The sequence below is a fragment of the Phocoena sinus genome, chromosome 12 (genome assembly GCF_008692025.1).
Source record: "Phocoena sinus isolate mPhoSin1 chromosome 12, mPhoSin1.pri, whole genome shotgun sequence".
NCBI lineage: Eukaryota > Metazoa > Chordata > Mammalia > Artiodactyla > Phocoenidae > Phocoena > Phocoena sinus.
In genome coordinates this window covers 1,772,483-1,785,995 of record NC_045774.1, presented here as the reverse complement: position 1 = coordinate 1,785,995, position 13,513 = coordinate 1,772,483, and the positions used below count along the sequence as shown (strand labels likewise).

The 13,513-nt window shown below is 44.6% G+C and overlaps 1 protein-coding gene across 1 annotated transcript in view; it reads left to right on the top strand.

Annotated features, from left to right (window-relative positions):
* AFDN (afadin, adherens junction formation factor) overlaps positions 1 to 13,513 on the top strand; it is a 139,508-nt gene that overhangs the window by 29,912 nt on the left and 96,083 nt on the right. The window contains 1 exon segment of the mRNA XM_032651019.1: positions 10,712 to 10,907. Coding sequence (XP_032506910.1) covers positions 10,712 to 10,907 — 196 coding nt within the window.

Sequence of the window (13,513 nt, the reverse complement as noted above, 5' to 3'; positions counted from 1 at the left end):
AACACAGTACTTGTTTGTTTCATTCTATCATGTAGTTCTTGTATTAGACATAATGGTACTAATATTATTATTAACAACAGGGCTTCTGAATAAAGATTAATATTTTTTCGCAAAATAATTATCCTTAGAATAGAGTCTACTAGGAATGTAAAGTCAAAACACTTTTCTAAGGTCACTTGAAAATGAGTCTTTTTTCTATATGGCAATGTGACCAACTTCATGTATAGTTAGACATTAATTTCTGTTTGTTTTAAATTTTTAGTGTTTACTTTTCGTTTAAGTTTTAATTTTTAAAATAACTAAATGGGTCCAGAGTTGAAGCTGTGTAATAAAGTGGATTTAGAAAGGCTTTGCTTCCATCTTCTATTACATTTTGGTTTATCCACTTTAGGGAAGGTTTCTTTGTGCAGATATGATCAGGGGTGTGTGGGTGTGTGTGTGTGTGTGTGTGTGTGTGTGTGTGTGTGTGTGTGTGTGTGTGTGTGTGTCTTGCCCTTTCACGTAAAAGATGCTTACCGTGTGCACTGTTTCGTTCCTTGCTGTTTTCACTTAACTGTGCACTTGTGATCCGTGCCAGGTCACAGGGTGAAGAGCTTCCTCATTTCTGGTAGTCGCAGCATTTTATTCCATTATATGAAAGGACCAGGGTTTATTCAACCAGCATACCTTGCTGCACCATTTCCAAACTTCTGCTGTTATAAATGGTGCTTCAGTGAATAACTTTGCTAGTGTATCTTTGGAATAGATCCACAAAAGTAGAATTGCTGTGTATCTCATTTTGCCAAATGTTGCCACAGTTCTGCTCCTTGGTGTACCTTGTTTTGCCAGCCCCACAAATAGAGGATGTTGTCAAACTTTCACATTTTTACCAATTTGATTGAGAAACGGCATCTTATTTTCTTTTTTTTTTTTTTTTTTTTTTTTGCGGTACACGGGCCTCACTGTGGTGGCCTCTGAGGCCTCTCCCGTTGTGGAGCACAGGCTCCAGACGCGCAGGCTTAGCGGCCATGGCTCACGGGCCCAGCCGCTCCGCGGCATGTGGGATCTTCCCGGACCGGGACACGAATCCGTGTCCCCTGCATCGGCAGGCGGACTCTCAACCACTGCGCCACCAGAGAAGCCCTTATTATCTTATTTTAAAGTATTGAAGTTTTATCATTAATGAGGTGGTTCACCCTTTTTTATACTTGAGTCATATTCACTTCTTTGTGAAGTAACTGTTGAGGCTTTTTTTGCCCATTTTAAAATGGGTTATTTATGTTTTTCTTCTCAAATTTTAGAGACTTTTAATATACTACATTATATTTCTTTCTGTCATGTAAGTTCGAAATGGTTTTTCTGCAGCGTGTCACTGGTCTTTGGACTTCACTTATTGTGTGCCTTTTTTTTTTTTTTTTTTGCCAAATTCAAGTTGTTGGGTTTTTTTTTTAATTCATTTTTATTTTTGGCTGCGTTGGGTCTTTGTTGCTGCGTGTGGGCTTTCTTTAGGTGCGGTGAGCAGGGGCTACTCTTCGTTGCGGTGCGCAGGCTTCTCATTGCAGTGGCTTCTCTTGTTGCAGAGCGCGGGCTCTAGGCGCGCGGGCTTCAGTAGTTGTGGCTCGCGGGCTCTAGAGCGCAGGCTCAGTAGTTGTGGCGCATGGGCTTAGTTGCTCCACGGCATGTGGGAATCTTCCTGGACCAGGGCTCGAACCCATGTCCCCTGCATTGGCAGGCGGATTCTTAACCACTGTGCCACCAGGGAAGTCCCATCCAGTTTATTTTTATGTAGACAAGTTTATTAGCATTTCTTAAATTGCTTTATGATGACACCTATAATTTTTAAAGTGTGGTTTTCCATGAAGATGTTTATTTATTACACAAGTTTTAAAAGCGATGTGTAAACTGTTTACACTAACACTGTAAAGATGAACTTAAACTGTTCATAGAAATGCTCTCTGTGATTATGGTAGGACTGAAAAGGAAGCTGAATCTTGGGGTTGGAAAGCTATGTAATCCCATTCACAGGAACCAGCCTGGCGCAGTGGATACAGTGATGTCATTTTGTGTATGCCTGAGTGAGAGAGAGAGAGTAGGGCTGCCAGATTTGTAGATCAAGGAAATGCGTTAGTCGTGATGTGTCTGGACTTTAATCAAGGAATTCAACAGTGTCTTTCATCCTGTTCTTCTGTTTAAGGGCTGGATCTAAGTGCAGTGAGATGAATTAGCAACCGGGTGATTAGTTTTACCCAAAGGCGGTTGCTTAACAGATCAGTGCCAAGCTGGAGAAAGGTTCCTGGGTGGACTAATGGGGCAGTGACTCAAGACTTGTCATTTTACTGGAACCTCCTGTGAAACAGCAGTATTAGGTGCTCTCCAACAAGCTAATGTCATCATAAATTGCATTAATTACAGGTATGGTATTGGCATTAGCAGTATATTTGCAGCTGGTTAGACACACCTGGCGTTCTGTGATCAAGTCTGGAAACTATTTGAGGCTCAGAGGCCTAGAACATGAATGTGTTCAGGAGAGAGGTGAACACAATAGTAAGTGGATCTGGGATTATGTCCCAGGAAGGAGAAGACTTGGTTGAATGGGAATTAGAATGCGATGTTGAAGAGGTTCCAGGCTTATTCTGAGTCATGGGTCCCCACCGGGACAGTTTTATCTCCTGGGGAGTCTGTGCAGGTATCTGGAGACAATTTTGGTTGTCACAGCTGGGTGGGTGCTGCTGGCATCCGGTAGATAGAGGCCAGGGATGTTCTAGGCAGCCCGCAGAGCACAGCACAGCTCCCACAGAGAGGAATCAATCCAGCCCAAAACATCAGAAGCCCTTTTCTCCATCTAAACCCATTTACCGTGACCGGTAGTAAGAAAGGACTGCCTTTTTCCTAGGAGCCCAGGGCGTGCACAGGAGCGCGCCTGGAGCTGAAGTCTCCTAGCCCAGAGCGCATGGTGCCTGGGAAACCTACTCTGTCCTGCTTCACGTCATCAGTGAATGGAAAAGAATGATCATTCATAAACCACGGTTTGAATACAGGTCTAAATGATACCAACAGGCAAAGTTAAGCAGTTGGCAAAGCGACGTGAGATGAATCTTGCTTTTGTATAAGGCGGTACTTTCTAGCTGTCGAGCTGCACAAAGAAAGCATCCATTGCTTGGCTGGATGGTGCGTTTGTTATCACTGGAGATGTTCCACGGCGTTCTTAACTTGAGGTCTATGAATACATCCCATGGCATCTTTCAACGTGGATGAGAAAATAAGTACATCTTAATTTTCAGTAAATTTTATTAGCCTCTAACTGAAATTCAGCATTTTCTTCATTTATGAGTTTAATCTCATATCTACTTCAAAATTGGAGTTCTAAAATTTTAAATGCATAAAATAAAATCTAGGCCTTATTTAATGTTAATAAAGAACACTCATATTACTATGTCACAGGTTTTAAAACTATTTTAATAATTGTATTTTAATGTAATTGTTCACTTTGCAATCCTTTGTATTTTATTTTATGCATTTAACTTTTTTTTGTTTTTTTCGGTACGTGGGCCCCTCACTGCCGTGGCCTCTCCCGTCGCGGAGCACAGGCTCCGGACGCGCAGGCTCAGCGGCCATGGCTCACGGGCCCAGCCGCTCCGTGGCGTGTGGGATCTTCCCGGACCGGGGCACGAACCCGTGTCCCCTGCATCGGCAGGCAGACTCTCAAATCACTGCGCCACCAGGGAAGCCCCATTTAACATTTTTATTCTGAGAAGAGTTGCATAGGCTTCACCAGACTGCCGAAGGATCCATGGCAAAGTTGGGTAGACCCCCGACTAGAGAGGTGGCTTTGAGGGTTGTTTTGTTTACCTCTTTGCTGCACTTTACGTTTGTACAAGTGCAGTACTTAAAGGTTACAGTAGAAGTAAAGATGGTCTTTAATCACATTTGTGATTATTGCTCTTTGGTCATGTGGGTTTAATGTGTTCTTCAAGTCGTCATATCTTTCGCTTCCCCAATGTATGTTGTGTGGTAGGTATTCAGGTACAGATTAAAAATTCTAAGAGGACCGTGGGGAAGACATTGACCTTTTGATCCCGTTATAATGCTGACTGAGGGCGGGTAGAGTTCCGGGTCCGACGGAGTCTCACAGGGAAGCACAGATGGAACTTGCCTGGAAGCCGGCAGACTTCCATGACTCGTCGTCCTGTACCGTGAGCGGGCAGGTGTTAAGTAGATAATGTTGGCAGTGATTACCGTGGCCTTAAAAAACCACGTTGGCCGCTTGGTTTTCATGGCAGCCTGTGTTTTCTGGCAGAGAATTGTCTTATTTATAACGTTGACATGGTTGGATACTGGATGGATTTTTGTTAGAGTTCATAAAAGGGGCGATCTGCGTGTGTTCTCTCTGTGGGACGTGTGTGTTTTCGATCAGTTTTTCAGTCCGGAGAACTTTTATCCTGAAAGATGACTTTTTCCCATTTTCAGTGAACTTGGTCTTCCTCAGCTTTGGTAAACTAGCCTCAAGATGTTAGGAGAACAGTAGTTGGCTCACATCCAACAGGTGTGCACTGTGATGTGTCAGAGCTTCCGCCTTTATTTTCAGACAGAAAGATGTGTTGGAGTCATTTTATTATAAAGACCAGTTAGGCGTGCGCAGGTATAAACTGTTGCTGGGTGAGGATTGCTGGGTCAGAGCAGCTGCTCTCAGATGACGACCCAGGCTCGCTGCAGACACGGTGTGTTCCGTCCCAGATGCCACAGTAAGGCGAGGCACACGGATTTGTGTCGGTTTCCGGTTGCATATAGAAGTTATGTTTACGTGACCCTGTAGTCCGTTAAGTGCACGGTGGCATTATGTCTGAAAAAACAATGTACGTACCTTCATTAAAAAGAGTGTATTGCTAACCATTCATCATCTGGCAACGCAGGGTTGCCTCAGATCTTCGGTTTGTAAAAACCACAGTATCTGTGAAGTGCAGTACAGTGAGGTGTGCCTGTCGGCCAGTTTATGTCACACAGAGCGACGGAGCCCTGCGGAGGCCGGGTGATGAAACAGAAATGATTGCCATGGGCAGAAGTGGGTGAAGGTACTTTCCAGATAGTTCTTTTAAGCTTTCAGGAGTATTTGTCTTGCAAAAGTTTTAGGTAATGAAAGGCATATAATTTTAAAAAGTATTCTTGAAGTACTGGTTTAAAAAAGAGTTCATACAAGTTTAAAAGATAGTGTTTATACAAGTAAGATTGCAGAAACCCATATTCAAGTATTTCTTCCATTCTCTACCTAACCTGTTGACTTTCAAATGTTATTTCTGTTTTTAACAACGTGAGTCGGATGGCCGTTGTGCTGTTGATGGTTTATGTACAGTGATGTGTGTGTTTTGAAGGCACGGCTGTATCTTAACATTTTGCCCCTGTCTTGGAGGCACCAGCCTGGGAATAAAGTGTGTGTGTGTGATAAAGTGGTGGTCCTGTCGGTGGCTGTGCCCTCCGGGGGGGTTGAGAAGCTGATTACCTGTTTGCAGGTAGCCTTGTTGCGCTACAGGCTAAGACGTGGATTTCAAATAACTGCTGAAAGTGAGGAGAAGAAACGTGAGTGGAGCCCGGTTGCCCTGTTTAAGCTTTAGAGCAAGTCGTTCTGATTAGCTTGAGCCAAAGGAGATTTGGGGTTGCTCTGGTGAGTTTCTGCTCGTTTGGATAAGAATGCGGATTGATTATCAGTTTCATTCGCTAATGAGATATTGATAAAATATTGAAAAGCAAGTCTCCATCTTTAACTCGTGGTTCCTTGCTTTGGCTCTTTAGTGTGTAACTTCATAAAAAGCCTTCTCTCTCTCTCTCTTTTTTGTCTGTTGCATTCTTTCTGATAAACATGAAAATGCTTTTGTTTCAGAGCGGTTAACACAGCCCCAAGCAGTGTTGCATTTCTGTTGTAGAAATCGTCAGTGATCCTTTTTCTCAGGGAAGACTTTATGTAAAGGTGAGTATATACCTTTAGGAAAAAAAGAAAGGTGTTTTCCTGTCAGGAAAAGTAACCGTCAAGGAAGGGAACCAAGTGATGGTTATATTGTCTTTTCCTTCCCTCTGCACTGAGCTGTTGTGATGGATATGCAGTACGTAGGTGACGAGAGGGGCTTATTTACTGTCCCGCCAGCTCCAGACAGAAGTTTCTCCCTGAAAACTTGCTGTCAGCAGGCAGCACTTCACCCAGATACGGGAGGCCCTGCAGCAGTGCTTTTATTTTAAAGATTTTTTTTTTTTTTTAAGGTCAAGTCTTTTATTGATTTATTTATTCTTAGCCGCGTTGCGTCTTCGTTGCTGCATGAGGGCTTTCTGTAGTTGCGGCGAGCGGGGGCTCCTCTTTGTTGCAGTGCGCGGGCTTCTCATGGCGGTGGCTTCTCCTGTTGCGGAGCACGGGCTCTAGGTGCGTGGGTTTCAGTAGTTGTGGCATGTAGGCTCAGTAGTTGTGGCTCACGGGCTCTAGGCGTGCGGGCTTCAGTAGTTGTGGCTCACGGGCTCAGTAGTTGTGGCTCGCGGGCTCTAGAGTGCAGGCTTCAGTAGTTGTGGCATGTAGGCTCAGTAGTTGTGGCTCACGGGCTTCAGTAGTTGTGGCTCGCGGGCTCAGTAGTTGTGGCTCGCGGGCTCAGTAGTTGTGGCTTGCGGGCTCAGTAGTTGTGGCTCATGGGCTTAGGTGCTCCAAGGCATGTGGGATCTTCCTATACCAGGGATTGAACCCGTGTCCCCTGCATTGGCAGGCGGATTCTTAACCACTGCGCCACCAGGGACGTCCCAGTGCTTTTATTGTAAATGCTGTTTTATCTTGGGTGATAGGCGTAACCAGCACTAAGGAGGGGAGGAGTCTTTTTTAAGGAAACACTTGCCTTTATAAAATTACGGCCGTGTTGGCTGCAGCAGCATTAGAATTCCAGCTGCCTACTGATTGCAAGTGTAAAGTTTTGTTTTTCAGAGTTCTGCTCAGGTGAGAACAGACAGCCATAGCTGGAGGCATCAGACATTGTTGCTGGAAGTTTTGACTCAAATGTGTTTTGATTTTTATGTGTGAAGCATTGGAGACTGAGGGAGGACCTGGACTGTGAATGAAAGCTCCTCATCTCAGAAGAGCTGCCGTCTGTGGAGAGGCTGAGAGGAAGTCACCTTAGGAGGGGGCCCAGGCCCTGATGGCGCTTCCACCTTATAGTTGAGGGCATCCGAGCTCACGTGGGTGATGAAGACTCCCTCAGGGGTGCCTGCTGTCCTGTGCCCTGCTGTGCCTCCCAGCCGGGCTGGGCTCCGTGGGGAGTGGGGGCCATGAGGACACCTGCAGCTGAGCACGTGCTGTCCAGGTCTCCAGCCCCTCTGAACCTTCGCTCTCAGTTACTCAGCTGTCCACTTGTTTCTTCTGGGGCTCCCCTGGTGCCTGCAGCCCGCCACTTGGTGGCTGTGTGATTGTAGCTCATGTGCTTAGCCTCTCTGGACCTCCTTTTTCTTTTTTCCCCTGTGCAGTGGGACTGAGGGTAGTACCTGACCCTTAGTTTGGGGAATTAAATGCTGAACCGTCAGTATCTGGCACGTGGTAGACCATGATATACATTAGTTAGTTATTACTGTGTGTTAGTTTGGTCACTACGTGCCCAATTTTGAGGTTCAGGAGCTTGGTCACTACGTGTCCAATTTTGAGGTTCAGGAGCTTGATTTTAGCAGTCTTCTCAGGTTTGATAAAATTCTGTGGACTTACTCACACCAGGCAAAATTAGCTGAATGATCGAACAGAACGCTAATGTGTTCATTCATTAAGGGACCACCCCAGTGACGACTCGACTCACATGTTCTGTGTGATGTCAAGGTCACCAGGCAACTAATTAATAGTTATTTATGAATACTTATTTAGTGCAAATGAAATCAAATCAAAGGTCGTTTTTATTGGCTACTTTATTTAGGCTCGACAGACCTGGAGAGTTTTTTCTTTAAAAACATCGATAGAAATATTATTACTTCTCTGTAGACAGCTGTTGCTTGCTGGAGACCTGTATCTGTAACCTTGGGTTTACTCTATTTAAAAAAAAATCTTTTATCTCAACATTTTATGTAAGATCAGTAGCTGAACCACATTAATAATGGAGGGTTAATATTTGTAGTTTTCTTTGTACCTATAAAGGGTAGTAATCTGTACGTGAGGGACTTTGATGAGGGTGACCAAGGATCTGGGGGGCTGTCTCCAGGCTTGCCTCCATCTAGTCATTCTAGATGCTTTCCTTTGTTCTTGCCCAGCTGGGGTGGGCAGCCCCTCTCAGCCACAGATGCTGCCTCTGTTCCTTCAATATCTGGTAGTTGGGAATTACTTGTTGGCCGTTCTCAGAGAAGCTGGTGCTTTCGTGTCTTTTGGGACATGTAGGTGTATCTAGCTGTTTTATTCTCATCACAAATGATGTATTTAGAACGACCCAGTTATCAAAACGATTGAGTGCTACGGAGGGTAATTTAGAGAGGTATAAGGGTGGGCCTTCAGAGGAGACTGCTAGTTGCAGCGTAAAGATGATTTCAGGGCGGCGGTGGTGAAAGGAGCGGAATTCTGGGATAAAAATGGGACTCCCATAATAAAAACTTAAATGTAGGTAACCGAATTTCCAGACTAAGTGGTGTTTTCTGAAGTGCTGTCTTAGGGGCCTGTGGAGGAGGTTGGTCGGTAGGAAGAGTGAAACCTGGAATGGGGATCCCTGAGTGACTTCACGGGGCTGGGCCCCTGGGGGATCCTGGGGCCAAGGGAGCCATGTGGAGAGTGTTGAGTACCGTGCCTGGGGCAGAGTGCGTGCTGAGGGAGCCTTGGCTGTTCCTGGCGTTGACCCGAACCTGCGTACAGATTCTGAGTTGAGGGGCATCTCTCCCGTGCATCCTTACTTACGGCTTTTAGGGTTGCCAGACTAACATGGAGATGGAGATATTTATTTTTAAAGGATATCAGCCTCATTTTTTTTTTTTTGCTGCTTGACCCAAGCCAGACAAAGAAGACTCCTAATTCATTAAGCTTTCTCAGCTCTCACCCCGTAACCGTGGTCCTGCTTCATCCCAGAGTCTGTGGTTCAGTGGTGTTCTTCTAACACACATGCTCACTTACCTGTGTTTCTCCCCGGGGCAGGGGGAACAGGGAGGGCGGGTGGCCCAGTGGGCAGGGTCTGGGCGAGCACAGTAAAAGCTTCGTCGCTAGAAACGTGCCTTATAGTCTCGTTTTTCCGGTTTAACTTTCGAATGGTTACACCATTAACCCCATTCTATCAATAATATTCCATTTGCCTTACTTTTCTTCAAATAAATACTTCCCAGTTCATAATTTTCAGTGAAGGTTAGGCTAGTGGACTGGGACGTGGGCAGAAGCTTGACTGCGATGGTCTCCGAGCTGCAGGAGAAACTTGACGTCTGAGAGCGAAAGCCACTGCGAGGAAGAAAGCGAGGACTGATTTATCCGACTGGGTTTTAACAAGATTTTGGATGGATTCTGGATACATCTGGAGGTGGAGAGACTCCATGTGTCAGACGTGGTGGGGAGAGAAAGGCGGCCGTTGAAGAGCAGCCCGGCCGAGGCTTTTGGCTGCAGGAGGCCGAGCACAGAACCTCGGGGTCGGGTTGCAAGTGCTCCTCAGGAGTTGGCGGGGAGCTGTGCTTTGTTCTGTGCTCAAGGGAGTAATGGGGTGCACGGGAACCCTGGACCTCACCCTCTCGCATCCCCAGATAAAGTGTAACCTGCCAAACAGACACGGATTCTCTGATGCGGTGGTTCCCAGTCTGTGGGATGTGAACTGCTGAGTCTTTTTTTTGCGGTACGCGGGCCTCTCACCGCTGCGGCCTCTCCCGTTGCGGAGCACAGGCTCCAGACGCGCAGGCCCAGCGGCCATGGCTCACGGGCCCAGCCGCCCCGCGGCATGTGGGATCCTCCCGGACCGGGGCACGAACCCGTGTCCCCTGCATTGGCAGGCGGACTCTCAACCACTGCGCCACCAGGGAAGCCCCATGCTGAGTCTTATTTTTACGGTGATAGCAAAGGACCTAAACAACCATCTCGTAATTGATTGAAAAGAAAAGAAAAAAAAAAAGGAAGCCATGGGAGGGAGCCTTCCACAGTTGCATGGGCTTCAGCCTGCTTGAAGTAGTCTTTGGTTGACATTCTGTCGAATTTTTCTCTGGAAGTAAGATTTTAAGAAAAATCTAAATTGTGTCTGTTGATTTGGGGCAAGTAGTTCATAGTGAAAATTACTTACAATTACATTCCGCTAACGTTGAGTTTCCATTTATTCCCATTCATGGTAGGATTGGGGTTAACATTTCCCCTTTGCTTTTAGAACAGTCTCTTCATTTAGGCTTTGTAATCTCAGGATGGGATGGCACCTCAGGGGCAGATAGGCATGGACTTCAGAGTTCAGTGGATCTGGGTTTAATTCTGGGTTTGCTGCGTAACTAACGGCTTGGGCAGGATACTCAAACTCCGTGAGTTTTAAAGACCAAATCTTGAGAGTTGGGTTTGGTCATAGTATCCGCTTCACTGGGTTGTTATAAAGACGCGATAAAGCGATGCCTGTCCAGGTGTGCCTGGCATTTGCTGACGGCTCTGACGTCAGGTGCTCTACCGCCGTTACCTGATACTTGAGACACGTAAGAAGGAGACAGATTGTAAATAACTTGTCCCAAGTCACATAATTAAATTTGAAGACACCATTTTAGGATGTTGTTTTTCCAAAAATGTATCATTTTGTTTTCCTTTTAGGATTTGGAGTTCCATGGAGTGATGAGATTTTATTTTCAAGATAAAGCTGCTGGGAACTTCGCAACAAAATGTATCCGGGTCTCTAGTACCGCCACTACTCAGGACGTGCTGGAAACGCTCGCGGAGAAATTCCGCCCTGACATGCGGATGTTGTCATCACCCAAGTACTCCCTGTACGAAGTGCATGTCAGCGGAGGTCAGTGGACACAGACGGGGCTTGTTGGCCATGTGTGCTCATCTTGAGACTATCACAGTCACTTGTCCCGGGGGCCCTGCTTTACTGCTGACCCCCTCTTTCTTTTTCTGGAGGGGCCGGGGAAGCAGTTAACAGGTTGGCAAAACTCGAGTATGTCTGCGAAATGTCCTCATAAGTTCCTACCTAGTAGGTGCATTCGTTGGGAGTTAGAATGAATAGATCAGTTTTACGTATGCTCACTTCTCCAAAGGTAAGTAGCATAACGTTTCATGATTGAAATTCTCCAGCAGATCTGTCACATACATTGATGGTACAGTAAGCTGCTTAATTTTGGAGAAGTATTTCATGTAGCTCTTCTGCATAGATTATAATATTACAATTAACGATAACCCAGTGTTTTATGAGTACAGTATTTTATGAGTAAAACCCAGTGTTTTATCATGCTTGCTGTAATACTTTTGTAACGTGAAACAGTAACGTTGTTCTTTGGGAACAATTAGGGCATCTGGAGGAAACTCTCTTACGTAGTTAGTAATTTCTCCTTGTTTTAAGATTTGAAATTTCTGAAAGTATCCTATATATCACATGGCAATTGACGTTGAACTGATTAGAAATGTAGAAATTTATAAAATTTTTTATGAGTGCTTTTGAAGTACCGAGTCACCTGTTTAAGAAAAAAAATAACAAATTCCAGTTATGTAGTTTAGTTAGTAATTTCTCCTTGTTTTAAGATTTGAAATTTCTGAAAGTATCCTATATATCACATGGCAATTGACGTTGAACTGATTAGAAATGTAGAAATTTATAAAATTTTTTATGAGTGCTTTTGAAGTACCGAGTCACCTGTTTAAGAAAAAAAATAACAAATTCCAGTTATGTAGTTTAGTTAGTAATTTCTCCTTGTTTTAAGATTTGAAATTTCTGAAAGTATCCTATATATCACATGGCAATTGACGTTGAACTGATTAGAAATGTAGAAATTTATAAAATTCTTTATGAGTGCTTTTGAAGTACCGAGTCACCTGTTTAAGAAAAAAAATAACAAATTCCAGTTATGTAGTTTAGTTAGTAATTTCTCCTTGTTTTAAGATTTGAAATTTCTGAAAGTATCCTATATATCACATGGCAATTGACGTCGAACTGATTAGAAATGTAGAAATTTATAAAATTTTTTATGAGTGCTTTTGAAGTACCGAGTCACCTGTTTAAAAAAAAAACAAAAAATTCCAGTTAATGCAGTAAACAAAGGATTGTATATAGTACAAGCCCAATTTGAATACCTGTTTAAGTTTCAGCCACAAAACTGTTTGAACATAATTTATTTTTCTTATCTTCAAAAGTACAGCTTTCTTTGTACATTTGAAATTGGGCTAAAATTTTTGTAGTGTGTGGAATTCAGGTGTCACCAAATGCTACCAGTATTATGTTAGGTAGGCTGTACTTGTTTATCACTCGTTTAAGGTTACTAGGGTATCACCTACATAAATAATACCCAAACTAGATTTGACAATAGCAGATGGTCTCAATTTTGGACGTTTTTTTGAGGTTGAATTCTCCTTTTACCTCAGAATCTTTTTAAATAGGTTACAAAGAGGAATAAAGTATTTCTCACTTTCAGCCCTCTTCTCGCTGCACCATTGGGTCATTTGAATGCTGCCAAGTGAGGTCTTTGAAATGCTATCTAAGATTGGGATTTGAGATCTAAAAATGGAATGGGTTTGATTTTTTTAAAAGAACATTTTTTCTTTAAACTTTCTTTGCTAGATTTGTTTTTAATTAAAAAGTAAAATATGTTACTTGTAAGGGATGAAAACACAAGGAAGCTGTGTAAAGAAGGAAGTGTTCCCCATCTCCCCCCGCCCCTGCAGTGACCACTAGGCTGGCCTGGCCGTGTCCTTCTGCACCTTCATACCCCGCCAGGGTCTCAGAGAGGAGCAGACCCTGGCATGCAGGTTCTCAATCTCTTTCGGGTCACGGAGCCCTTAGTGTGTCAGTAATTGTTTTAGTGGCATCTCTAGGCCAAAGGAAATACCTAACAGTTCATTTTACTGCATAGATTCAGACAAGTTCATCAGGATTTATGCTTTAACAGCTTGGTGGGTGTTTGAAAAAATAGTACAGATCAGATGAAAGGAAAACTGAAAATTTCATCCCGTTCTTAATCACAGTTGCTCCCTGACGGGGCACGTGTGCCTCCTGGGCCCTGCCCAGCTCCTGGGTGGAGGCAGTGCCCTCCTTTCCTGTTCACATTGGTTTGCGGGCAGCACTTGTTCCTACGGCGCCGTGGAGAGCCCGACGTGACCCTGGTGGGACAGTGCGCAACCTGGTGGGAACCAGCAGCTCCTGCCGCATCCGGCAGGTGCAGCTCGTTGCGCTGGAAATGTAACGTGCTCCTCAGTGAGCCGCCGGACACCGCAGCTGCTGTGTGAACCAGAGCGCTGGCCCAGCACCATGGAAACGCCACTCTCAGCCCTTCTCTGCGTTAGGGTTCCTTGTGTGAAATCAACTGGAAAAGTAAAAAGGATTCTGCTCTTCTAACATAAGGCAGAAGATACCTTAAGTTACAAAGTTGTGGCGGGGCCCTACCTATATTTGCATGCGGTAGT